General features: G+C 61.1%; 2 protein-coding genes across 24 annotated transcripts in view; one reads left to right on the forward strand and one right to left on the reverse strand.

Annotated features, from left to right (window-relative positions):
- SFI1 (SFI1 centrin binding protein) overlaps positions 1-8,702 on the forward strand; it is an 80,908-nt gene extending 72,206 nt beyond the window's left edge. For 2 of the 9 annotated variants that reach the window (XM_089323410.1, XM_089323414.1), the window contains 12 exons: positions 1,069-1,165; positions 3,297-3,457; positions 3,901-3,975; positions 4,603-4,677; positions 4,797-4,973; positions 5,047-5,273; positions 5,972-6,073; positions 6,190-6,382; positions 7,563-7,695; positions 7,798-7,876; positions 8,296-8,407; positions 8,494-8,702. In XM_089323410.1, the coding sequence (XP_089179536.1) occupies positions 1,069-1,165; positions 3,297-3,457; positions 3,901-3,975; positions 4,603-4,677; positions 4,797-4,973; positions 5,047-5,273; positions 5,972-6,073; positions 6,190-6,382; positions 7,563-7,695; positions 7,798-7,876; positions 8,296-8,407; positions 8,494-8,598 (1,536 nt within the window). In that variant the 3' untranslated portion in view covers positions 8,599-8,702. Of the gene's footprint in view, positions 1-1,050; positions 1,166-3,296; positions 3,458-3,900; positions 3,976-4,286; positions 4,435-4,602; positions 4,678-4,796; positions 4,974-5,046; positions 5,274-5,968; positions 6,074-6,189; positions 6,383-7,562; positions 7,696-7,797; positions 7,877-8,295; positions 8,408-8,493 lie in introns of those variants that run through there. The other 7 variants (XM_089323409.1, XR_016227352.1, XR_016227353.1 and 4 more) reach the window with 7 other exon arrangements.
- The window catches only part of PISD (phosphatidylserine decarboxylase), a 41,288-nt gene continuing 23,869 nt past the window's right edge, over positions 8,645-26,063 (reverse strand). For 3 of the 15 annotated variants that reach the window (XM_070065845.2, XM_089323416.1, XM_070065844.2), the window contains 7 exons: positions 14,157-14,380; positions 12,456-12,621; positions 11,040-11,276; positions 10,786-10,924; positions 10,463-10,609; positions 10,132-10,292; positions 8,645-9,849 (listed from right to left, as the gene is read on the reverse strand). In XM_070065845.2, the coding sequence (XP_069921946.2) occupies positions 9,625-9,849; positions 10,132-10,292; positions 10,463-10,609; positions 10,786-10,924; positions 11,040-11,276; positions 12,456-12,621; positions 14,157-14,206 (1,125 nt within the window). In that variant the 5' untranslated portion in view covers positions 14,207-14,380 and the 3' untranslated portion in view covers positions 8,645-9,624. Of the gene's footprint in view, positions 9,850-10,131; positions 10,293-10,462; positions 10,610-10,785; positions 10,925-11,039; positions 11,277-12,455; positions 12,622-13,984; positions 14,004-14,099; positions 14,118-14,156; positions 14,381-18,086; positions 18,265-26,063 lie in introns of those variants that run through there. The other 12 variants (XM_089323415.1, XM_017349588.4, XM_017349587.4 and 9 more) reach the window with 10 other exon arrangements.

A 26,063-nucleotide genomic window follows, 5' to 3' on the forward strand; every position in this document is an offset into this window, starting at 1 on the left:
CACAGAGATTGTTCATCTGCTGGTTTACTCCCCAAATGCCCACAACAGCCCATTCTGGGCCCGGTCAAAGCCGGGAGCCAGGAACTCCATTTGGGTGGCAAGGACCCAAGTGCCTCCAGGGTGCAATTAGTAATAAGCTGGAGTTGGCAACAGAGCCAGGACTTGAACCCAGGCGTTCTCAGGCGGGATGTTAACTACTGCGCCAAACCCCTGCCCGTGTATTTCTTCACCTCTCTTTTTAGCTAGCAGAGACAGAGCTCCCATCCGCTGGCTCGCTCCCTCAATGTCCACAGTGGCAAGGGCTGGGCCAGGCAGAAGCCAGGCACTCAGGTCTCCCGTGTGGTGGCCGGAATCCAACAACTGCTGCTTCCCAGGGTGCACGTTAGCAGGAAGCCACCAGCGAGCGCAGGGCAGGACTGGAACCCAGGTGCTGTCACATGGGGAGAGGGCGTCTGTAGCTTCACCACCAGGCCAGACCCTTACCCCAGTCAGCCTCGTTAGGAGACAGCAGTGTGTGGGAGCCCTGGCTGCAAGGCAGGCGCTGGTCCTGACAGCTGCAGCCAAGGGGGAGGGAACAGTTGCATCTGGTCAAGGCCCCGTCTGTTTTCAGACAGACTTGGAGGCCAGGCTGTGCACCCCCGCCCTGGTAAGGAGGAAGGAGAGCAGGAATCTTGGCTTAGGGCATAGAGAGGGGGAGGCCGTGTAGGTGGGAAAGGAGTTCAGGGCTGTATGGAGTGGCCAGAGGCCTCCCTGGCTGCCAACTTATTTTTTTTAAGTGTTTTGCTACTGTGATTTTACTCTCTCATAGGAACAGGGCAGATACGTGCATGTTCTGTTTGCTAAATAACAGAATTATACCCATGTAATGACTTCTTCATTCCCTTCTGCCATAAGTCTCAGTGCCTGCGGTGCTGGGCTAGCTGTGGGGGGCCTGGGGCTGTGTCCTGTGGCTGTGTGGATCTCAGGCGCCTCAGCCACTCCTCCCCTCAGGAGCTGCTGTCGCGGGCCTGGGGTTCCCCAGAAGTCAGGGCACTTCCGATGACCCCTCAGTTCCTCGCCTGCCTGTAGGTCCTGATCCAGTGGCGGGAGGTGGCCTCTGTGCGGATTTACTACCGACAGCAGGAGGCCTGTGCCGTTGAGGAGACCCGGAAGGTGCTGGAGAGAGGTAAGTGGGGGCCCGGAAGAGCAGGGTGACTGTCCTGGGGTCTCTGCTGCCCCGCCCCGTCTCGTCACGTGCACTGGTCCTCTGGCACTGTGTATCAGAGTGCCGTAGACTAGGAAGTGTGAGGTCAGTGTCAGCAGCACCAGCCTCCCTCTGAAGTCTCAGGGGGCAGGGGCAGGGATCCCGCCCCTCTTCCGCTTTCTTTCTGGTGGCTGTGGCAGCCCGATCAGTCCCTGGCTTGTGGACGTATCATACCCGCCTCTGTCTCCATGTGGTCCTTCCCTGTCCCTGGGTCGTTCCTTTCAGGGACACGGGTCTCACTGAGGGCCCGCCCTACTCCCATACGACGTCACCTTAACTAATTACATCTGCGCTGACCCCGTTTCCAAACAAGGTCCCAGGAAAGACATGAAGGGGGGCGGGGGTGAACACAGCGTGGAGTTCTGTCCTCTGGTTGCCATCCAGTTTATGATAACGTGAAAGGCCAAGGCTTGAGATTCAGAGACAGGAAGAGATGAGTCTGCAATGTGGGGGGGGGTCCTCGGTGGTGGGGGAGGGCTCCTGACAAGGCAGTCCTACCAGAGCCTGCTGCTTGTCAGGGCCCTGCCTCCCTGCCAGCCGGGTCCTCATGTGTTCAGGGACCAGAACTGCGCAGATGCCTGCATCTCACGAGATACACAGACCCGCGAGAGACACACAGCCTGGGTGCCCTGCAGTGGGGGGAGGCGACACTCTGAAGGGGATGCTCATGGTTAGAATAAATGAAAATCTGAATGTTGTGAAAGCAGTTTGCTGTGGTTTACCTTGGACCACAGAGAGAGCCAATCATGGTGTTACACTGGCTTCACAGATTTGCTCCAGGACAGAAACGCCTACCCCTTGGTTTGGTGCTGGCTGTACGGTGTGTGAATGCTCGCAGGACCCTGACAGCCTGTGCACAGGGCCCCAGGGTCAGACACACAGCACCTCCTCCTCCATGAACCCCCTGTGCCCACAGCTCAGAAGCCAGTGCTGTACTCTGGCTCCCCAGGGGGCTGTGTTCGCCTCTTCCTTGGCCTTTGTTCTGGTGGAGCTTCTGCACCTGCGTCACGTACGCCAGGCTGGGCCGGCTGCCTTTCCCTCAGACGCCCATCCCGGCCATGCTGGGAGCATCACGTTCAAGGTGTGGCCTGAAGCTGCTTCTCTGAAGCACTTGCCCTTGAAGGCAGGCCCTGCGGTTGCCGTGTCCACTGTGTACAGTACGAGGGACTTGGGATGCTGGACAACAAGACGTTGCACGTAGCAAGTCCATGGCCAATACCTGTGGATGTTTCCTGGCTTTTATTCAGACCTGAGTCTCGGGCACATCTTGACAGTGCAGGGTGGGGCTGGGTGCCGGGGAAGATGTCAGAAGACACATGACGCAGAGTGCCCAGGAAGGGCTGGCTCAGCCAGCCGGGGCGTGACCTCAGGCAAGGGCCTCCCCTGGACCCCGACCCCGGGTTGTCAGGAGGACCCAGTGAAATGATTGAGAAGGAGACATGCAGACGGGACGGAGCTGTACCCACAGTATCAGCACCTGGTACCGCAGTTGGCTTCCAGGGGGCCATCGCTGCCTTCCCTGTCCGCCCCGACCGAGCTCCCCGTGTTGGCATCTGTGCCCCAGGATCAACCCTGCTCTCATCTGGAGACGGGAGCAAACTGCAGAGCTCTGGGAGTGGGGACGCAGCCCGCAGCCCAGCCGAGCGCACCTCCCCTCACCGCCCGTCCCCTGGGGCTGTCACTCAGGCTGGTTGGACTTGTCTGAGGGCCTGGGCTGCCCTCCTGTTAGAATGAGCCGCTTCCTTCTTTTGCTTTTCCTCTTCCTTCCCCGCCCCCCCACTTCTCTTCCTCCTCCCTCAGGCAGGGGCCAGGCAGCTCCTTGTGCGGGACTGGGAGAGGGTCCCTGGGGGCACAGCGTGAACAGCTCCTCTGGTCCCAGCCCCGAGGGTGCTTGGTCACCTTAGAGAGTGTCCACTGTCCACATGAGATGGTTCCACCCAGGGGCCCGGACACCCCGGCTCTATCCCCACACGTGCTCCACCCTGAACCTTCCCGGCTAGTCGTCACCGGTGGAGATCCCACGAGAGCCTGCCGTGGTGTGGGTCTGCCCTAGGCTGTCTGCGGACCTGGTTGCGGCGCTGGCGGGACTGCAGCCGGAGAGCAGCCCAGCAGAGGGCCCAGCTGCAGAGGGCGGCCCAGCACCGCCGCCGGCAGCTGCTGCAGGACGGCATGGCCCGGTGGAAGAGGCACCACCTGGGCTGTGTCAGGAAACAGGTGAGGCGGCTGGCGGCGCTCCAGGTTCCCCTTTGTCACAGGGCGGGGAGGGGGGTGTTTAGGCCAGGGACAGCCTCATGAGGGGCCTCTTCCTGCTTTGTGTGGCTGGGTGGTTCTGGGTCCTACAGGAGACACCCTGAGCATTGAGTGGGGGTGGGGGGTGGGGGTGGCCAGCCTCAGAATCATGGCCCCCAAGGGAAGATGGCTCAGCAGAGAACCTGGGTCACACTGACCCCTGGCTGGTCAGAGCTGGGGGATGAACAGCCGTGCAGTCACCTCTGGTCTGTGTCTGAGGCCTTGGCACCGTCCAGGCCTCCTGACCACAGGTGGACATTTATTTGTGCCTGGGCCCACTCAGTGGTTGCCCCAGAGGCCTGGGCTGCACGTTTGCCCTGGTTGCTGGGTTGGGGACCTGACTCCCTGGGTGCCTGCTCTCTCCCCAGCTGCTGCAGAGGCAGGCCACCCAGTTCCGGGCACAGAGGCTCAGCCGGGCCTGCTTCCAGCAGTGGAGACAGCAGGTGAGAGCCCCTGCAGTACACCTTCCCCACTTCCTCCTCCCGCCGGCTTGTAGGGCGTGGGCTGCCCACACCTCTATTCAGTATTGGTACTGTCACCCTTGACCCTCGGCCCCCTCCAGCCGCTTCCTTCCACCTGACCTGTAGGCCACTTGTTTCAAGGCCTGCTTTCTCGTTCTGCAGCATCCTATGTAAAACACACTGGTGTAATTCCGCAAAATTAATAGGAAATGCACTTGAAGTCTTTGCCAAGGCCTTGATAAAAAGCCAGGAGAGCTCATTCGCATTCAGTTGTGCACAGCAAACCCCTTCAGCCCGCAGGTCCCGCTTGCTCTCCTTGGCTGCAGCCAAGATCTGAGCCCAGCCCCTCCCAGCTCCCTAAACTGCACGGCCTGCTGCCTGCCCAGAGCCCTGCTGCCTGCATTCCTCCAGTCATTCCTTGATCCACTGATCAGGAGTGCGGTGAGCCCCCCGCAGCCAGGCACGGGCTGGGACCTTCTGAGGCAAGGGAGGGAAGCCCCAGCCACAGAGGCTGTGAGTGAGGAGCCGCCATGTTGGAACAGGGCTGTGTGGTCAGGGCAGCCTCCTGGAGGAGGTGAAATGGACGTAACCCCATCTTTCTGGCCCTAGCTGGAGGCCAGGAGGCAGGAGCAGCGGGCTACGGTGCAGGCCCTGTGGTTCTGGGCCTTCTCGCTTCAGGCAAAGGTAACGGCCTGCCTGGGGTTGGGGGGACGAAGGGGCACCTGCTCTGTTGGGGTGGATCTTGGGCAGAGCCCCCGGGAGGCCTGAGCAGGGCTTCCTAAGCCTCAGGCCCGTTCTTGGAGGTGTGGACGGCATGGCTGGGCTTCGTGCTGGAGAGGAGGAGGAAGAAGGCGCGGCTGGAACGGGCAGTGCAGGCCTACCACCAGCAGCTCCTCCGGCAGGGCGCCACACGGCTTCTGCGCTTCGCAGCTGACAGGAAGGCCGCCCGGCAGCAGCTGCAGGCCCAGCAGCAGGTCCAGGTAGGCCCCAGGCCTTCGCCTGTTGTGGGGAGCGAGCCGGGCACGGCCTGAGCTGACAGTGGCTACGTTGCAGGCTGCCCACAGTCTCCACCGTGCAGTCCGCCGCTGTGCCCTGCTCTGGAAACAGAAGGTGCTGGGCAGGGAGCCTCGGCCCCCAGCCCCCAGCGCGTCCAGCAGGAGAGTGACATCCGAGGGTCCCCTCCTCAGCCGCATTGCTGGGGACGCCACCCGAGCCCCTCGGCCTGAGGGCGCCCTGGGCACTGAGGCCCTGGCTGCCGGGGAGCCCTCTCTGCTGGAGCTGTGAGTCGTCCACCCTGAGGAGGGAGGGAGGGGCCAGCGGTCAGGCCTTGCCCCCAGCCCCTCCAGCAGGTCCCAGCCCCCGAGGCTGGGGGGGGGGATGGGCTGGGATTTCCCAGACTCTCCTTTTCCTGCCAAAGCTCAGGAAGCCCCTCTGCCGCACTTCCTCCCCTCCCCTGTCCTAATTGCTGACCCAGGAAATGACACATGGTGTTGAGGAGAGCCACAGGCTGTTGGACAGCCCTGCCTCTGCCCCTGGGCCTGCCACTGTCTCCCCAGACCTGTCACCCTGTGCTGAGCCTGTGGTCACTGCCTGAGAACCCTAGGGCCCTGGGGCAAGATCCAGGTGGCCTTGGACCCCCATCCCTGCTCTGCTCCTTCCTGCCTGACCTTGGCAAGACCCTGAAGGTTCTCAGAGGCTGTCCCTCCCACCCCCCAGGACATGGGAGGAGCACCCACGCCCACCAGGGCTACTGCACAGGTTGGATCCATGCATGCAGCAGCCCCTCACACTCAGGCACATTTTGCCAGATTTCCTGCACACTCTCCCAGCCTGGGTCACCCCCTGCCAACCGTCTACTTGTTGACCTTGGCTGAGAGCCCAGCCTTCAGTGTTCCTGTAGGGCTGGGGAGACTGGACTAGAGATGGCAAGGCCCCTGCAGCCCCTGTCCGCCTGAGGATCCTGTGTTCTCCCCAGCAGGGCTGCACACTCTGCGAGGAAGCAGCCACGACGCCCACACTTCCTGCTGGAGCCCGTGCAGAGCCACGCGTCCTTAGGATGCGGCACCCTTGGGGGGCAGCGGTAGGCTGTGTTTTGGGGGCCATAGGATGGGAGGATCCACTTTGCTTCCTCAGTCCAGACTGCACTCAGCGAAGGGTTCCATAGGCTGACCAGGTTCCTGCCTTCCCTGTGCCCAGGACCGAAAAGCTGCAGGCGTGTGGCCTGGGCATGGCCCCACCAGCAGGCCCTTCCCTCACAAGGCCCTTCCTGCCTGGGGCCCTGCCGAGTGCCCCCAGCCCTCAGCTGCCCCCGGTGGCAAGTGCAGGCCCAGAGCTGCTGCTGCTGCCTCCCTCCTCCTTCATGCCCCGCCGGGTGGAAGCACCAGCCAGGGTAAGTTCTCCAAAAGACCTGGTCACCGACTCGCACTCGCTCGTCTCGTCCCGTGTGTTGCTCTTTCTCGTGCCCTTGGTGCCGTAGCATGGCTGTACTCATTTCTGGAACACCCAGGCACCAGAAGAGCAAGCCACTCACTCAGCCAGCAAGCATAGGTGCCCACGGCACACCAGGGCCAAGGGCACAGCAGCTGAGGCCCCCACCCCTGGGAAGTTTCTGTGCTAGTGGCCCTGCAGACCCTTGAAGTGACCGCAGATCATGTAGGGTCAGGCCGGCCTCAGGGGGGAGTCAGCTGAAGGCTGCAGCAGGCAGCACATGTGGGGTTAGGTCCCTGTGGTCCATGTGACGCAGGCAAAAGATGCAGGTGGCCAGGACTCGGCCGCTGCTGTGGACACAGACGATTCCCTCTGGAGCCGGAGGAGGTAGGACCTGCCCCTGATGGACTTGGGAGAGCAGAGGGGAGGAAGGAACCCAGGGTGACCCTGAGAATCTGGCCTGAGTAACACGGGGAAGGAGTTCTTGAACCGAGAGAAGTAGAACCGGGTGAGGGCCAGATTGGGGCGAGGCATCGAGAAGGCAGAGCACGGGGCCTGGCTAGGGGAGAGGTCCCAGCCAGAGATCTAGGTGGAGGGTCCTCAGTGTAGGCTAAGGGACGCCCCTGGAGCCGACTGTGATCACCGGGCGGTGAATTTAGGAGGCGGGGGAGGGGCGGGGGAGTGGGCCTGGGGACAGGAAGGAGCCAGTTCCAGCAGTGAGTTTGGCCTTGTGGGATCAAGGACACGAGGCTGGAAGCGGGCATGGGGTAGTGAGAGGAAGTCTACCGGAGAGAACCGGGGAAGGCTCCGGGGTGGGCTGGGCGCTGAGAGCTTCTGCAGGGGTGAGGCGGGCTCCGGGGTGGGCTGGATGCAGAGGGTTGAGTAAACCTTCAAACAGAGTAGCTGGAGTGGTGCTGAACCACACCCCTGGAGGGACTGAAGGTGTCAGGGCTGCAGGCCAGGGCAGGGCCAGCCTGGGTGGGACTCCTGGCCTGGCCTGGCCTGGCCTGGCCTGCCCTTCCCTTCCCCTCCCCTGCAGGGCATAGTGGGCAGCAGGGCTGAACGGGGGATGAGGACTTGGTACCCTCTCCCCAGGCTTCTCCTGTCATCTCTGCCCAGCATCTACCCTTCCTCCTTTCCAGGTGTCAGCACAGCTGGACACCCCTGGGCTTAATGTCCAGGCTCCGCCAGCCCTGACCAGCGTCCCTGACCCCCATCTGCTCCTCCCGGGGGACTTCACGGGCACGAGGGCTGGGTCTGGTGCTGAAGCTGCAGGTGCGTGCCTGGCCCTGTCAGGGCAGTGGGGACCTGCCGTTCACCCATCCCGCGGGGAAATGGTGAAGAGCAAGCATGTCTCACGCTGTCCTGTCGCCGCAGGCCACGCTGACCTGGAGGCTGAGCTCGAGGGGATCCAGCAGCAGCTGCAGCACTACCAGAGCACCAAGCAGAACCTCAGGTGCGGCCCAGGAGCCCCCGCCACTGCCCGCGGGCGGTGGGGAGCTGTACAGAGGCCGTGCTTCCCACCAGGATGCTGGGCTGAGCCTGCAAAGTGCCGCGGGCCCCGGCTGCACTCAGCGGCCCTCAGCAGCCTCGGAGATTTGAGGGAAGCAGCCTGGTCCCCTCGTTCTCAGCTCTGCATAGGGGAGGAGGGGCTTCCGGCTTCCCTCACTCCCCGCCCAGGAACTGTTCGCTGGAGGAAGAACACGTTTGGCTGCTGGGCCTGGAGGGAGGGCAGGGGTCCTGCCAGGCCCTTCTCTGCCCCACCATATCCCTGCACCACCATTAGCTGGCGTGCTTCTTCCCGGGCCCAGGGGGAGCCTATGAGGCTCCGTGGAGAGACCAGCCTGGCACACACAAGGTGTCCCCAACCCACAGGTCCTGCCAGCGCCAAGCAAGCAGCCTGCGCAAATGGCTGGAGCTGAGCAGGGAGGAACCCCGGCCGGAGGACCAGGCCGAGGAGCAGAAGGTGCAGAAAGAGCTCGAGGAGGTAAGGTCCGGGCCAGCCCCAGGCCAGCCCCAGGCCAGCCCCGGGCCGGGCCGCCCCTCAGCTGGCTCTGTCTCTCCTGCCTGCAGGTGGAAGTGCAAATCCAGCTGCTGGCAGAAGAGCTCCGGGCCCAGCGCCAGCCCATTGGGGCCTGCATCGCCCGCATCCAGGCCCTGCGCCAGGCTCTGTGCTAGGCTGCTGGCCCCAGGCCGTCTGTAAGAACAGAACACAAAGCCACAATGGGTTTTCCTTTTTTATTTCAAAATGTTTTTGCGATTAAATGAATTACTGTTCAGAAGTCTCCCACTTTTCATACAAAAATACTGTGCTACTGATACAGTTGAAAAAGTTCAATGACTTCTCCTGCAGGAGAAATTCACAGTGCCCCCAGGATCAACAGGAAGCCTGGCCTTGTCCCTGGCACTGGGCTCCCAGGCCTGCCCATCGTTTCTCGAGACAGGTTTTCTAGGCACTGACCCACCATACACCAGGGCTCCTCCGCCTGAACCAACAGCAGCAACTCTCCCGTGTTCCGTGGGGACGGGACCCGAGCCCCGTCTGCCCTGCGCACTGGATACCCGCAGGTGGGTACAGTGACCCGTCTTGCTCCAGCAGAGGACTCAAGCCACTCTAGAAGGCCACTTGTCAGGGCCTGCAAAGGTCCACATCACTCATGCCGCCCTCAGACATTCAGACGGTCATTTGGCCACAAGTGCAGAGAAGAAAAACCGCGCTTTCCCTGTGAGCAGGGTGAGGCGAGTGTGACGACAGGAAGCGGGCAGCCCTGCTCTGGGCTGCTAGGCGGGTCCACAGTCCGTGCCAAGGGGGCACCTCACCCTGTGCACTGCGTGGGGCGGCAGGGCTAAGGAGAAGCACAGGGCCACAGGAGACAGCCCAGAGGCGGGGAACAGCAGCAGGAAGGTGCAGCAGCACTTAGCACCCTCAGAGCAAAGTCAAGACCAAGTGCACGCTCAGCCAGGAGTTTATACAGTGTTTAAAAAAAAAAGTCAAAGTTATTCTGAGATGGTCCCAGCCCACACTTTGTAGGCCTGGGCGTGACAGGTGCTCCGGCTACCTCCTGAGGAGGATCCAGGCCCTCTCTGCACATCATCAGGCCCCGCCAGGGCAGCCCTCACGGCACAGCCTCCAGGGCTTCCCCTCAAAGATCCCCGTGCTCCTCTGAGAAAAGATCCCCCGGCAGCCACGGCCAGAAGCAGGCCCTAGAGGGAGCCCAGGGCTTCCCCAAAGCGGATTTTCTGTCCTGGTTTCAGCTTGAAGTCGAAGTCCTTGGGGGCTTCGAAGATGAGCACGATGGTGGAGCCCAGGTTGAACTCGCCCAGGTGCTCGCCCTTGCGCATGGGGATGCCCTCCTTGTTGGCGTGCGTCACGAAGCTGAAGTCGTTGTAGGACCCCTTGCTGTACCTCGGGCTGTTTGTGTGCAGGTTCTGTGGGGGAGGCCAGGCATCAGGGCCAGGCCATGCAGAGTGCACCACCCCCCCCCGGGCCTGCTCGGCTCGAGCCCAGCTCTGAAGGCTCTCAGCGTCCTGACACAGCAGCCCTGCAGGCAGGGGGCTCAGACCCGCACCTTCTTGCCCACTCTAGCTGCCCCACCTCCACCCATTCCTTCCTCCTCCTCACCTCTGACCTCTGTTCCTAACAGAACAATGTGCCAGGGAGGGAGGTTAACCCCCGCAGCCCCTGGCTCCACAGGCCTGGGCCCTGCTCACCCGGTCAAAGTAGATGCGAATGGAGCCCACGTTGGTGGCCCCCACGGCCGTCAGGGAGAAGAAGCCATGTTTCCAGTCCCCGGTCAGGACCACGCGCTCGTTGTGGCAGAAGAGCTCCTTGATCCAGCGGGCCATGCCAGGGTTCACGGACATCAGCGAGCCTGTGGGGCAGGGAACGTGCTACTCCCTGCCTCAGGACAGCCTGAGACCCACCCCGATGTCACTGCGAGGCAGGGCGGCCCCAGGCTCCCTCACAGCCAGCCAGTGCTCTTGATCTCAGTGAAGCCAATCTAGAGCCGGGGCCCAACATCCAAGGGCAGCTGCCACCCACCTGGGAAGTGGCGCCGGTGGGAGACGGTCCAGTCGGTGGGCGAGTGGAAGCAGTGGTAGTCGCCGGGAGCCAGGTAGATGACGCAGTGGTAGAGCTCGTTCCCCGCCCGGGTGACCAGCTGTTGCTTGAAGGACTCACACGAGGAGGCTGTGGCGTGGGGACGACAGGTGGACCCAGCACGGCCCCGTGGCTTTGGTCAGGGGACATCCTGGCCCCTTCTGCCACCTGCAGCACCCAGAGCCGCCTCAGCTGTTCGTCCCTCCCTCCCCACCCTCAGCCCCTCAGCGGCAGGGCTGCCGGGCTCCGCCTGGGCAGTGACCCACCTGTGGGGAAGGGCGGGTCATCCGTGCCGGTGCGAGGGCCCAGGAACGACTCCAGGGAGTACGTGACCCCCTTCACCTGCTCCACCTCACAATTCTTCACCTGCCCAAAGTTGAGGATCTTCCCATCCGAGGGGCTGATCTGGAGGGGAGGGGAGGGCAGGGCCCCTTGTCATCTGCCGGGCACCCAGCCCTGCCATCCAGGACACGCTGGGCCTGGTTCCCAAAGACATGGGCGAGCAAGGTTCAGGCCTCACCACGCTATGCAGGCCGCAGACGGGCCGGGCCTGCGGCTTCAGCTTGCGCCGGAAGAACTCGCTGAGGTTGCGGTAGTGGTGCAGGTCCTCCACGGCGGCCTCCTTCATGTTCACGCCGAAGGTCCAGATGTACAGGCTGTACACCGGCCGGCGCAGCCAGTGGGGCAGCTCCACCTGGTTGAGGCGGCCCCAGGCCCGGGACAGCAAACGCGTCGGCACGGACTTGTACAGGGCCACCTGCAGCCACAGGGCAAGAGGCGGAGTTGGCTACGCTGCCCCAGCTCCAGAGAGTGCATCCCCCCCACACACACACACCACAGGAGAGAACCCGCCCAGGGCGGCGCAGTGCCCCAGGCTGCTGTTGTGATGTGGCCGTTTCTTGCTAGGAACCAGACTGTACTTGCCAAACGCACACAGGACCGGAGGCTCTTTAGTCACTACACGCAAAGGTCAGAGTGCAACTGCCCCAGCGGTGGAGGGGAGAGGGTGTGCCAGCCCTGCCCTAGGTCCCTGCCCAAATCCCTCGAGAAAGGGGCAGGGTGCCCAGGACAAGTCTGCAGTACTTGTTAACCGCCAGCACCATCAAGAGCTGGAGTTGCACACAGGTCCCACTGCCCCTCCAGGCCTGGCAGCACTCAGGACACGCCCACACAGCTGCCTGCACCCGCGGCTCCTCCCATGACGCGGGAGGAATCCCTCCCCATTGGTGCCTCCAGCCGGGCTCTCAGGACCGGGAGTCTGGAGCCCTGGAGGGCAGGTGAGCGCTCACAGGTGGCTCAGGCACCCAGGCAGGGGCAGCTCTCAGAAACCTCAGCTGCTGCACTAGAGTGGGAACTTGCCAGCCGCGGCTGCCCCTTGTCCCAGGGTGTCAGCGCCTCTGAGATAACGAACCAGTGGCTCCCAGAACTGTGCTCTCCCTCCTGCTGCTGCCCAGTCACCTGGAGTGGCCTGGGGCTGCTGTGTAACAGGCTGTTCTCAGGAACAGGCCAGAACCTGGCCAGGTCTACTGTCCAGGACGCCCAGTGCCCTGGAGCGCTCCTGATCCCTCCCCCCCACCCCCGGAATTCCATCCTTGTGGTCAGACTGCTGCAAGCCAAGAGCAGACGCAAGCCCAGAGGGACCAGCGACGGCCAGGACAACTCAACTCAGCAGCCGGGCCACCCTGCTTCCTCCCAAACAGACTCCCGCCTTCCTGAACTGCCCCTTGGGCACCCAGGGATTCACTGGGACTCCTGTCACCGCTGAGTTCTCTCTGCCTGAACACAGAGTTTGACTCCCCAGTGTGAACTGCTAGAACCTGAGCCCCAATGGCAGCAGTGAGGCAGGCGAAGACGGCAGGCAGGGGACAGCAAGCGCTCCGGGTCACCTGTGCAGCCCACACGGCCGCTGGGGCCACAGTGGCCTGCGCGCACTTACCCTGCTCACAGGCCTCCATCCCACCCGGCTGAGCGGCCTGAGGGCGCCGAAGGGCAGGAGGTAGTAGAGCACGGTCAGGGGCCAGGAGCGCAGTTTCAGGGCAGGTCTGGACATGCAGCTCAGCTGGCCCAGCCTCCGTCGCAAGGCCAGCTGGGGGAAATGCAACCTGCAGGACACACGTCCGCGCACAGCCCAGGTCAGCAGCCGCAGCCTGCGTGAGGACCCCCAGACCTACCCTGGGCAGTGCCACTCCTGCCCACACTTGGCGTGCCTCCGGGCACCTCCCCGTTCTCAGAGCCCGGCTGCCTCTGGCTGGCAGACTCAGTTCTCATGTCTACAGCCTGCCGGCCGGCTGAAAACTGCCAATAGGGGCAGCCAGACGGAGGAGGCTTAGCCCAGCTCCCGGGCGCCTCACACGGAGCCTTCCAGGGCCAGCATGGGGGAAGGCGGGGAGGAGAGGCTGCCTCACACCCCCCAGTGTCCCCTGGTTCCAGAAGAGTGGAACCCGGGGCCAGCTCTGCTCACACAGGTGCCAGGGAGCCTGAGGCTCCTGGCCTGAACCCCCAGCAGTGCACACAGGAGCTGGCAAAAATCTCTTCCTGGCTGCAGGCCTCTTGTCTCATCAAGGACTTGGGCAGCCAAGATCTCCCAAGCAGCAGGTGCACACACAGACACACCCCCTACTGGCTCTGGCTCTGCCCTCCTGCATGCTCACTCTTCCCACAGCAGGTAGCTTCTCCAAAACCCACCCATGGCTTTATGGGGGGACCTCCCCAGCCCTTCAGCCACCTCCCCTGCAATGAGGGGGCCGTGCGCATGACCCAGGCCCCTCCTCTCAGCCAGGGCAGGGTCTCTCCCCACCAGCGCAGATCCAGTAACTCAGGCACAGGCTCAGCTTCATGGGAGTCACAGAGGCTGGGAGGGATCCTCCCACTGGAACCCTGGCCTCCTGTCCCCTTGTCACAGAGCCAGGCACAGCGTCGCCATCAGAGGAACACAGTGCCACCTATTCCACAAACACCCCCCAGGCCTCAGGCTCCTCATCTGCATGGAAACACTCTCAGCATCTCTGTGACCCTGCGCCCTCTGTCACCCAGGTACTGAGCAAACCAAGGAACAAAGAGGCATCTCGGCCAACAGCAAGAGCAGAAGGAGCGGGGAGTCGAGGGTTAGTGAGGGCGCAGGCAGGCAGGCACGCTCTGCAGACAGACAGCTGCGGCCCCGCCACCCACCAACCCCAACTCTTCTTCCTCCTCTCCCACCCCACCCCACTGTGTTTCTAAAAGCAGCAGGACGGTGGCAGGGGCCAGGCACAGGCAGCCGAAGCACTGCTTCCCCGCCCCGCTCACTGCAGAAGAGCAGGGACCAATCCCAGAAGAGCCGCAGGAAGCCCCTCTCCGAGGCTGCAGGCAGGCTCTGGTGTGGGAGGGGGCCCGGGCACCACCTGGAGGACCAGCACAGGACCAGGTCCCCAGCCAGCCGGGCCACCTCCCCCCACCGGGCCCTCCTCTGGTTGGAACCGCAGGTACCTGAAGCGGGCTCTCCTGCCCAGGCCCCCTGGCTGGGCCCCTCCAGCCACGGGGGCTGACCCCCAGGCCCCTGGCTGCCACCTCCACCTCGGGGCCGCTGGACCTGAACTCTGACCTTCCGGAGGTCGTGGCGGGGCGCGGTGTGGTTAGGACGCAGCGGGCAGCATCTCACCATTTCGCCGCGCGGAGCTCTGGTCCTCGCCGCGCCTCTGACTGACACATCGTGGGCCGGCACGGGGAGAGCGGCGCAGCAGCTCGCTGGCTCGCCTTTGTTTCTCCGCCTTCCTCCCCTTCCCCCCGCGCCACAGGAGCTCTGCGCTGTCACTGCTCCAGGGGCGCTGGCGGCTCTGCTTCCCTGGTCTCAGCAGCTCACGGGTGCAGGTTAGAGGGTCGGGGCTATTGCAAACAGACAGGCACCGGTCACACACCTGCTCAGGCCACCAGCTCGGGGCTTGCAGTTCAGAGCGGAAGGCCCTTCACCCAGCCCACTCTGTCCCCCAGGCCTGGCTAGCTGCCCTGTCCCTGCCGCCCTGGACTGAGCCAGCCTGCCCAGGTCACCCACTTGCTTTGCCCAGCTGGGAGGGCAGCAGGTAGGCGTGGCCTTTGGGCTGTGGGTCCCAGGAGCCCCATCAGGGAGGGGACCGGGCACTGCCAGGCTGAAGGAGCACAAGGTGGGAACCTGAGCCCTGCGCGCCAGGCCGGCCCCAGCACAGCGTCGGCCTGTCTGCGGCCGCGCCCCTCCCTCGCCAGGACCTGACCCATTTTCCATTCAGGTTACAAAGTAGCATCTGAAGAATGAGATGAGCAGGAAGCCAGGGGAGGCCCAGGTGAGAACCCAGGAATCGCACCCTCACCCCTCCAGGCAGGCCCAGCTCTGCCCGGTCCAGCCCTCCTCAGCAGCTGTGCGTCTGGGTGTCTGGGTGACTTCGGAAAACCTGCCCAGGGCTGGCCAGCCTGCTCCCCTGTCCCATCTTTGCTTCCGAGAAGCACTTTGGCCAGGCTATCTTCAGGACACGCCCAGCCAGGACAAAGCCTGTCCCTGCGCAGATAACAGGGAAGGAGAGCAAACATGCCCCTGCAGCCATTTTGGCCCAGCAATCAAGGCCCAGGGAGTGGTGGGCTGACATGGGCTGACTGGGAGCCCATCCTGCCCCGCCTCCAATCCCAGCCACAGCCTTGTGGGGGTGCAGGAGCACTGCCCCAACTTCAGATGACAAAATGAGGACCCCCCCCCAGAGCTGCTGCTTAAGGACCCCGGCGAGGACCACACTGTGACAGAACGAGAGACCCCAACTCGGACGTGGCCTGCACAAGGACCAACGGGGATGCGCTGGCGGGCCCAACTCAGCCAGAGGAGTGGACTGCAGCCCCGGCACCAGGCTGCGACAGTCACTGAATCCTGGGAGCCAGGACAACAAGCAACCAAGGTCTGGACCTCAGAAGGCTTTCTCCCTGCACCCAGAAAAGGGCGAGGCCTGGCAGGGCAGTTGCGTCACCAGCCCCCTCCCACACAGACACGGCCTCCGCCACCCAAAGATGCTGGAGCTGGGACACGGAGCCCCATCCCATCCCCAGGGCCAGGGCATCACATGCTGAGAACACACCTCTCTCCCTGCCAGGCTAACAGGCCTGGGGGGTGAGCCTGGGGCCTGACTGTGCGGAGCCTGGACTGGGAGCAGAGGAGCCCAGCTGCTCATAGCCGGTATTCAGAGAGAGACAAGCATGTCCTTGAGGGATGGGAGGGGAAGAGGGGACCCTGGGACCCCGAGCCCACAGACACACCAGCTGGGCCCAGCACCCCAGGGTCTCACAGCTGCTTTCCCCCTCGGCACTGCCCGGGGCCCTCAGGCCTGCTGCTGTCCAGCCGGGGCCTGCCGAGGACTCAAGGCCTGCAAGGCCAGGGACTTGGCCAGACTAGACAGCCCAGCAGGGAGGGGGGAGCTGGCTCCTCCTCCCTGCAGTGGAGGGGGCTACGTTTCTGAAGCAACACTAAGAGCCGCTGCGGGAGACTGGGGGCCCCAACCTGTACTTGCCCACAGTGAGGCCAGTCCCTCTCCCCTCTCATGGCCCCTCCAAATCACCATCTGTGGGCCCCAGCCCTGTGTCGGGCTCAGAGCTGCACGATGAGGGAAGGGGGTCTCTAGAGGTTGCTGCCTTCTTGCCCCCCCCACCCAGGTCAAAGCCACTTCTGCAGCCAGCAGTGCTTCCAGCCTCTGCCGTGGGGGTCCCTGGGTCCACGCCCCAGCAACCTGACCCTCCCAGCCCCGAGAGAGACCCGCGGGCTCAGGCTCTGCATGAGGAACCACAGGAGGGGCCCCGAGGCAGGGCTGTGCCCACACCTTCCCTCCCTGCTCGGAGTCAAGGGCACTCTGTGGAGGTGCACCTCATGCTCTCACCAGGACTTCAAAGCCAGCGTGTGGCCCGAGGGCCAGCCACCGGAACATGAGAACCCTCGGGGCCCTGTGGCGGGGGACAACCTGGCCGCTGCAATCCTGCCCGGAGGTGGGAAAGGCCCTGGAAGTCACGGCGCTCCGTGGGTCTCCATTTCCTCAACGAGCAAGTGGGGAGGAAGAACTTCCCACTCAGCCCCGGCCCACAGCAGCCCTGCGCAGAGACCCCCACTTCCACCCGGGAGCTGGCTCCCGGCACCTCATGCCTCACCTGCCTTTCCACACTGGGGAGGACACAGCTTTGCTCCCACAGGAAGGGGAGAGGGGAGGGGGCTCGGGTGGCAGTTGTGAGAGGAGCTCCAAACACAGGGACAGCAGGTCACCCCTGTCAGGACCCACTGTTGTGGGCGTCACATCAGAGCAGCACGGCCACGTCCCAGGCCACCCCTCAAAGCCCAGGGCACAGGCACCAGTACCTGCCCTCCCCTGGCTGACAGTGCAATGGAACATTCCAACTGAAGTCAGACAGAGGGACCCAGGCCAGTGAGCAGCTACTGTGGGTGGGGTCCTGTGTGCACACACTGGAGTGTACAGCTATCAGGGGTATGTGTGTGTGCGTATTAGGGCTGTGTGTGTGCAGATACTGAGTATGGGTTCATGCATATGCATGTGAGAGAGAGTGTGTGTGTGTGTGTGCGTGCGTGCAAGGGAGCTTGGGGGTATTAGGTGTGTGTGGGATCAGGTACATGTGGGAACCTGTGTGTACACATGACCATGTGGGTATTTAGGTGTGAGTGCATCAGAGCTGTGGGTATGAGTGCGAGTGTGTGGTCATTAGGTGTGCACGAATGTGTACATGTGTAGGTACTGGGTGTGCATGTGCACATGTGGAGTGCAGGTGTGCGCTTGTGTACCTGACCCTGACCTGGTTCCCTGAGGACCCTGGTGGCTTCTAGCTTGGGCCATGGTGGCGCAGGGCAGGCAGTGAGGACCCAGGACTGTGCACCCAGAACCCCTGAGTAAAAATCTCCCTGAGTACATGAGGCCTCGTGGTTATGTGTCCAGGAAGACACACCCCAAGAACTGGCTCCTGCTCCCCTACAGAAATCTTGCCGCTTCTGAAACCTTAGTGTCCCAAAGCACACCTGCCACCAACTCTTCTTCCCGCACGGGCCCATGCAGAATGGGTGAACCACTGTGGGAGGAGGGACGAGGGAGTAGAGAAGGGCCCAGAGGCACCTGGCATCGAGAGGCAGTGGCCTGGCGGGGGACAGGAGGCAGGGAAAGGACTCGGCCTCATCTCCCAAAGAAGGCTCCTCTCAGAGGATGCCAGTGGGGCGCAGCGTGGTTCCCCTTCCTGGCCTTGGGGTGGTGACGCGGTCCGCCCCCGCAGCGCTCAGCTCAGCTTCTCCCTCACTTCCCGCACACTGCCTGCCGTCAGGAGGGGATGCTGCGACAGGACGTGGAGGAAGTGAGCTCATGCGGCCTGGCCCCGTGACCCGTGTTGGGGGGCAGGAGAAGCAGCGGCCACTACCTAATGGAGAGGGCTGGGCTCCGCAGGCCCCAGGGCCCCAGCCTCCTTGGCTGTGAAGGAGCCAGTGGTCACCCCTGAGAGTTCTGAGAGCACCCACGCCGGGGAGGCAGGGCTCCTAGCAGGGCAGGGCAGTGCAGGGCAGCGTGGGACCTCCCTAAGCAGCCCCAGCCATAGCTACCTGTGGCTCCTGGGCCCAGGGCCTGGCTGGGCGCACTCACCAGCAGGTGGGTCCAGGCTCTGGCTTCCTTCCGGGCTCTGGGCTCTGGGCTCTGCGTTCCTTCCCACCAGCTCAGAAGCCTCTGGGCGGCGGGCGGGGGCTCGGCTTCCAGCCACTCAGACTGCTGGGGGCGGGGGCAGGAGGCCCGACACCAGACACCATTAAAGCTGCCGCTCCCTTCAAGCCCTAGCCAGGCCCAGGGAGCCCTGAGGGCCCCTTTAAGAGGAGGGACCAAGGCCTGGGGAGAAGGGGAAGAGCCGCCTGGTAACGGTCAACGGCACACCAGAGCACGGCAGGGTGGGGCTACTGCCCCCAGGAGATGCCTCCTGGGGCTGGGGCCCCCAGAGCCGCTGCCCGCGCCGCCACTCCCCCCAACCCGCTCTGGTCCCTGCGCGCTGCTGACCTCACAGAGGGCCGGCTTCTTCACTGGTCGGAGAAGCAGGCCACCTCCAGCCACCCTTTCCAGCCCTGGAAGCAAGCACCTACCACAGCCCTCCTTCTCTCGCCACCTTCCACAGCCCTCCTTCCATCGCCCAGGCAGGCACACCCCACGCCTGAAATACCTCGACCCCAGACTGACCACTAAACCAAAGCAGCCAGGAAGGAGGTCCACCTCCCAGCTTGGGGACAGGCTGAGAGGGCCTACCCAAGTCTTTCCACCCGCCTGGATCAGAGGGCCTGGGGCAGCAGACCCCACACCCACAGGCCCCAGGCGCCCAGCAAGCCCAGGTCCACTCAGGATGGAACGCAGCAGCTGAACGCTTTTGGGGGTGTGAGGAGGTCCGGAGCGGCCACCATGGCTGCCACTGGGAACTCAATCCCATCTGCGAGGCCAGCTCAGCAATGGTCAGGTGGCTCAGAGGACTCACCCTCTCACTCTGGGCTGTGACGTGAGGATGCAAACCCAGTGTCTTCCCACCACTGAGAACTGTTTCTCAAACATTGCCATAGGAGGAGGGCACCCACAGGGCTTGCGGAGAGACAGGCAAGTGAGCTGAAGCAGCCTGGGTCACGAAATGATGGCACGGAGACACAGCCTCACACCTGTCCTCACTGGAATCCAGCCCAAGAAGCGCTACGATGGGAGGCCCCGGTCACGGGCTTGCAGGATGTCCCACACTTACAGTGTACCTGTGGTAACTGGGGAAAGGGATGAGCAAGGTCCATTTCCAGCCCTAAGGCCTTCAGGTTTTGCTACTACAAGACTGTGAATACCTTACACACAGGCTGCCCCTCGAATTCTCCTACCCGTGCCCACAGCAGACATCACTAATCAATCCTAGCACTAAGTCCCAGTAAGACTTTAGACACTCTCTGGCCTCAGAACTCCAAGCACACACATCAGATGGGATAAAAAGGAATTAAAGCACAAAAACAGATGCTGACATATGATGCAAGCACAACTGGGGAGATCCTGGAAGACTGCTCTGACTTCCCCAGAGCCTCCAGGCCACACAGCTCCCCTAGGCACAGGGCATCTTGGGGAAGGCCAGGTTCCGCACACTCCGCCTCCCTCCTCTGCCGGGCGGTTGCTTGAGCTGAGGCACTGCTCTACGGAACCATGCAGACCAGTGATTCCGCTTAATCCCTGTAAGCCCCCGAGGTGGATCAGAGTTTAGAAAACCCATAGGCTGGCGCCACGGCTCGTTTGGCTAATCCTCCTCCTGTGGTGCTGGCACCCCGGGTTCTAGTCCCAGTCGGGGTGCCGGATTCTGTCCCAGTTGCTCCTCTTCCAGTCCAGCTCTCTGCTGTGGCCCAGGAAGGCAGTGGAGGATGGCCCAAGTGCTTGGGCCCTGCACCCACGTGGGAGACCAGGAGGAAGTGCCTGGCTCCTGGCTTTCGATTGGCCCAGCGCGCTGGCCGTAGCGGCCATTTGGGGGGTGGACCAATGGAAGGAAGACCTTTTTGTCTCTAACTCTGCCTGTCAAAAAAAAAAAAGGAAAACCCATAAACCAGCCCACCCACTACCCTGCCGTGGGCCCTCCCCACCTCCTACCACATCTGTTTTCTGGAGGGAAAGACTCTGGATTTCAAACGTTAACAAGTGCATTTCTGAGCACACCCAAAAACCTTCTGGCAAGTTTACTTCCCCACCTTGGGTGAGGTCCCTTCAGACCCACTTCCTCCCACCCTGCTGGGACGCTCCCTGGGTGGGAGCGCCATCTGGTGCCACCAGGAGGCTCTGCAGGCTCCAGGGTCACTTGGCCACCAGCCCCTGCAGATGGTGGCCTCCCAGCCTCAGTCTGCCCACTGTGCTCTCTGCTGTCAGACCCGAGTAAGTGCGTTCCATGCACTACCGCTGGCCGGACGCCCTGTGCCAGGGGATGGATGGTAGTAAAGGCAGGACTGGCAGCTGCCGTCAGTTAATTCTCATTTTCTGTGGCCAGCAGAGGCCCCTGGAGGAAGACTGGTGAGGGTGGGTGTCTCAGGCGAGGCAGGGGAGCCACAGGCAGGCCATCATCAGCCTTCGGGAAGTCTGAGCAGGAGGCCTGGACAAGCACAAAGTGCCTCTGGCTGTTTCTCCACACACAAGATCCTCCCAGCCCTGTCTGGTCCCCTCCCTCATGGGCAACGCTTCCTGCTGTCCCCTCAGTCTGCAGGGCTGCTCGAGTCCCTGGCACGTGCAGAGCCCCTGCAGGAGCTCCTTGGCGGGCCTGCCCTGGCACCGAGGAGGGGGTAGCCTGCGCTAAGACAGAGAGAAGGGGCTTCCATGGGGAGCAGGGCCAACAGGGAGACTCACGCAGGCCACAGCTGTCTGAGTCTGCCATCCTGGATTCCTTCCAGCCCCACATTTTCTTCAGGCTCGGTCCTCAGTTCCTCCATACACTGGCCACAGTGCGTGGAGGGGACCACAGTGCGTGGAGGGGACAGGCCCGGAGGTGCACCTACACCAACACTGGTGGGAGGTAGGAGTGGACGTAAGGACTGGGGAACTGGGGGGCGGGGGCTGAGGGCTGGTTAAATACAGCACAGCCTGAGCCACCTGAGGGAGCGGCTGTGTGTCCTCAGGTCACAGGTCCCCACAGATGCAGCAAAGGCAAGGCCCCAAGGCCTTCTGTGGTGCCCTCCTGCCCCAGAGTGAGCCCATGTCTCTGCGGAAAGAGCTCACCCCTGCTGGCCAGTTCTAGCAGCCTAAGAAGGCTACCCCTGGAATTCAGTGTGTGTGGCGAGGCTCTGCTCCCTGCCAGCTTGCCTATCTGCCCATTTAAATAACTACAACTGTTTTCTCAACACCTGTTAGGCAAGCAGTAAAAGAGTACTTGCTAAATCTCTATTGCATGCCAACATGGAGCCAGGTGTTCACACATTTGACAACCTGATGAAGGAGTTACCAGCTGTCCCGTTTACAGATGAGAATCAAGAAGTTATAGGAGGGGGCCGGCGCCATGGCTCACTCGGTTAATCCTCTGCCTGTGGCACCGGCATCCCATACGGGCGCTGGGTTCTGGTCCGGGCTGCTCCACTTCCAGTCCAGCTCTCTGCTGTGGCCCGGAAGGGCAGCGAAGGATGGCCCAAGTGCTTGGGCCCTGCACCCACATGGGAGACCAGGAGAAGCACCTGGCTCCTGGCTTCGCATGGGCGCAGCGCTGGCTGTGGCGGCCATTTGGGGAGTGAACCAGGAGAAGGAAGACCTTTCTGTCTACAACTCTACCCGTCAAATAAAAAAAATAAAATAAAAATAAGTTGTTATAGGAGGGGCCCATATGACCACCAGTTTGGAGTCCTGGCTGCTCCACTTCTGATCTGGCTCCTTGATAACGTGCCTAGGAAAGCAGCGGAAGACAGCTCAAGTACTTGGGCCCCTCCCACCCACAAAGGAGACCTGGACAGAGTGCCAGACTCCTTGCGGCCATCTGGAGAGTGAACCAACAGATGGACAATCTCTAACTCTGCCTTTCAAATAAATAATTTTTTTTTTAAAGAAAAAGTTATAGGACACACAAAGCTTAACAACGTGCAGAGAAGTAGGCCTTTGGCACAGGAGCTGTCACGTGGGATGCCCACATCCCGCAGCAGAGAGCCTGGGGTCAAGTCCTGGCTCTGCTCCCAGCTGGGGAGAGCAGGTGATAGCTCAGTTACATGCATCACTGATGGGAGACTTGGAGTGAACACGGAGCTTCTGGCTTCAGCCTGGCCCAGTCCCTGGCTGTTGTGGGCATCTGGGGAATGAACCAGCAGATGGGAGATCTTGCTCCCTTTGTCTTTCAAATAAACATAAATAAAAACATAGAAAAGAATTTATGGGAGACTTTAAAAAAAAAAAAAGCTGTGTAGATCACGTCCAATACTGCCCATGGTCACATACGCCATGGCAAAGAGGAGTGCCTGGCGTGGGCCGACAGGGACCTGGGCGGGAGGAGCACTCGGAGCACTCGGAGCCCTCCACCGAGCCTGTCTTTCTGTGTGAGGCGTGTGCCAGGGCCACGAACAGGGCTCATCTGCCTGTCCTTGTTTTCATGAACTGGAATACTGCACCATACTTTTTCAAAAAAAAGCTGTAAGACAAGCCAGACATCCGCAGCGGTGCAAACACAGAGGGGTGTGTCCTCTGGGAGCCTGGCCACTCCTGACCAAGGTCTGTCCTCTGCACAGCTGCCCCTGAGACCCCCCACCCAACACGAGCCCCTGAGGTGAGGTCAAAAATGAAGAACAAAACTGCCCCGTAATGCTGAGCCTTGAGCTGGGCCTTCAGGGGTAAAGTGCCCTGACGTCCCCAGCGCGCTTTCAAAAGACTCCGAGATAAATGACATGTGTGAGCATGCGCGCACCACACAGCCATCTGTGACCGAGTGGACAGGACAACACACGAACTATGAACTATTCTGTGCTAACTCCAATTCTTTCAACATTTCTACTCTGCTCAAAAGTGTTCACAGGGGCCACCATGGTGGCATTGCGGGTTAAGCCACCGCCTGCAGTGCTGGTATCCCCTATGGGTGCCAGTTTGAGTCCCAGCTGCTCTACTTCCGATCCAGCGCCCTGCTAATGAACTTAGGAAAGCAGTGGAAGATGGCTTGAGTGTTTGGGACCCTGTACCCACACAGGAAGGCCAGGAAGAAGCTCCTGGCTTTGGCCTGGAACAGCCCTGACCGTTGCGGCCATCTGAAGAATGAACCAGTGGATTGAAGATATGTCTGACTCTGCTTATCCCTCTCTCAAATAAATCAATCTTTAAAAAAAAAAAAAAGTGTTCAAAAGGGGCCAGCAATGTGGCGTACTGGGTTAAGCTAACACCTGCAATGCCGGCATCCCATATGGGCGCTGGGTCAAGTCCCAGCTGCTCCACTTTCTATCCAGATCCCTGCTAACTAGCCTGGGAAAGCAGTAGAAGATGGTCCAAGTGCTTGGGCCCCTGCACCCATGTGGGAGACCTGAAAGGAGCTCCTGGCTCTTGGCTTTGGCCTGGCCCTGCCCTGGCTGATGCAGCCATTTGGGGAGTGAATCAGCAGATGGAAGACCTCTTTCTCTCCCCTATTCCTCCCTCCCTCCCTCTGTAACTCTGCCCTTCAAATAAATAAAATAAATATTTTTTTAAAATGTTCACAATTTTTAAAAATTGGAAGACTCTGCTTTAAACCACAGCAAAACTCCTGTACCAGGGAGAAAAGCCAAGCCCAATTTCCACACACAGAACCCCTGAATTGAGGGCAGGCATACCCTACAGCACCACCGAGGGTACAGCATGGGTGGGAACTCAGGACACAGCCATTAACCCTAGATTTCCTGTCCTCAGCCTGGGATCATTAAGCACCCTGTTTGCCGGGCTCCAGTGGGTGCTGTGTTCTTGACAAGTCCTTTGTGGCTGGAGAAGCCACCTGCCCACCAGGGCTGGCTCTGCAGTCAAGGTCCCTCTCCACAGTCACCTCTGTGGGCCCATGAGGCTCACGGGGGGAAGCATGGGTCAGGGATGTGATTTCCACTGGCCTCTTCCCCAGGGCCCCCACAGCCATGGGCCAAGCTTCCCCACCATGAGCGCTTCTGTCCTCTGACCCGTGGGACACCTCCCCACAGGGACAGCATGGAGGCCAAGGGGAGTTTGTCACCAGATTTCACCCTCCGATCACTCAGATGTTAACAGGGAGCCCCAGGAGTCCCGGATCACACGGCTCTGCACTCCCCCAACAAGCCTGACAGGTGGCGTCTTCTTAAAAAGTACTCAGGAAGCTTTCCTGTTCCTCCTTTTAAGGAATTACAGACACCAGGAGAACCTCTCATCCACCCTCCTCTCTACGTTATTCGCATGAGCTCAGGGAGGGGACTGGCAGCCTGGGAGCCTCTCTCCAGTACTCAAGAACTTGTCACTTTAAGTCTGTGAGGACCACACACGCAACTGCAACCCGTGACTGAGACCTGAAGTGCGGTGACTGTTCCTCGCCACCGCCGGAGAATTAGGCAGGCTGCCCGCAGCTTGCCTTGACTGAGGAGGGGAAGTACGCCACCCGCCACTCAGCCTTCCCCAAACCCGGGGGACAGTCAGGCGCGGTGTGGAGCCCAGTCGAAGCAGGGTCTCACTTTATTGTAAAAGGGAGGTGTATATATAGCTGAGGTACAGAGCGGATGGTACAGAGCAGATGAGTGGATGCGGGCAAGGGGTGGGGTGTTGTGATGCAAAAGGGTCTTAGCCACTCCTATTATATCGCCTTAAGGATCCTTAGGCAGAAGTGCCCTGGGGCTGGGGTGTTTGCTACCAGGGATTTGAAACTTAAAGTCAGGTTTTCAAATTCGAGGCAGGCTCAGGAAGTTCCTCTAGGCCTCTCCGGATTCAGCGTCCCCCACAGCTCCCCCTTTTTGTTTTAACATGCTGTCCCTGTCTTAGGCTGCCCCCAGCCGTCCTTGCCCTTACCCGTCATTGGTAACCCAGGCCGCTTGGCCATGAGTCCTGTCTTAGGTTGGTACAGGTCGCTGGGTGTCACGTGACTTGTAATTATGGGAGTGTGGTGAGCCTTCTCCACCGCCTGTCTTAGGTTGTTCCGGTCCACCCGGAATCTTACCCGTCATTGGCAATGTGCAGAGCACCGGGGTTGCTTCCCCAGTTTAGGGGATCTGTGGCTACCAGCCTCTGGTAATGAACCTCAACCTGTCTCACCCTTATTGCCTCTATGCACTGTTGTATAACCTGTATAAGGCTATTCATTATGCATGGGACAATAGCAAGGATTAAAAGCAGGGCAAGAAGCAGTCCAAGAAGAGGGAGGAGGTAGGGCAAGAGTCCATTAAGGCCCATCCAAAAGGGGCTTTCTTGGAGTTCTCTTCGTCTTTTTTCAGGTCCTCCTGGAGTGTTTTGATGATTGCGTTTGGGTCATCGAATCCCCTCTAACTGGGCTGGGCACTTACTGTCAGGATCCCAGTGAAGAGTATGCTCCAGAGTAGGTGTCTATGGATACAAAGACGTACTTTAACTTTCCGAATGGGGAGAAGAGAGTAACGTCTAGTTGCCAGATGACATTTGGTTTTAGTCCCCTGGGGTTTACTCCCTGCGGCTGCAGGGGAGGAACCCGCAGGTAGGGCTGACAGGATTTGCAGGTGCGGAACTATTCTCTTTAAATCTTTAGCGGGGACTTGAGGGAACCTGTATTGAAGGCCTCTCCAGTTTACATGGGTTAAACCATGTAACTGGGATGCCTCCTGGAGTGTCGCTACCAAAGTATTGAACGCTAGTTGATCTACCCAGCTATTTCCTTTTGCTAAGAGCCCTGGCAAGTCAGTATGGCTTCTGATATGTTGAATGTAGAGGGGGTATTTTCTTCCCTCCAAAAGCCCTTTAAGCATGACCATCAGTGGAGAAATAGGGTTGTCATCAAGTCTAATGTGAGAATGTGGCAACTGAGGGAGGAGGTTGATCATGTATAGACTATCTGAGTAAATATTTAAGGCCTCCTGGCTGTCCTGGAGGACCGTAAGGACAGCCATCATTTCCTTAAACTGGGCTGAACCTTG

This window comes from Oryctolagus cuniculus, chromosome 21, assembly GCF_051225735.1.
Source record: "Oryctolagus cuniculus isolate XC-2025 breed Fujian yellow rabbit chromosome 21, ASM5122573v1, whole genome shotgun sequence".
NCBI classification, from domain to species: domain Eukaryota; kingdom Metazoa; phylum Chordata; class Mammalia; order Lagomorpha; family Leporidae; genus Oryctolagus; species Oryctolagus cuniculus.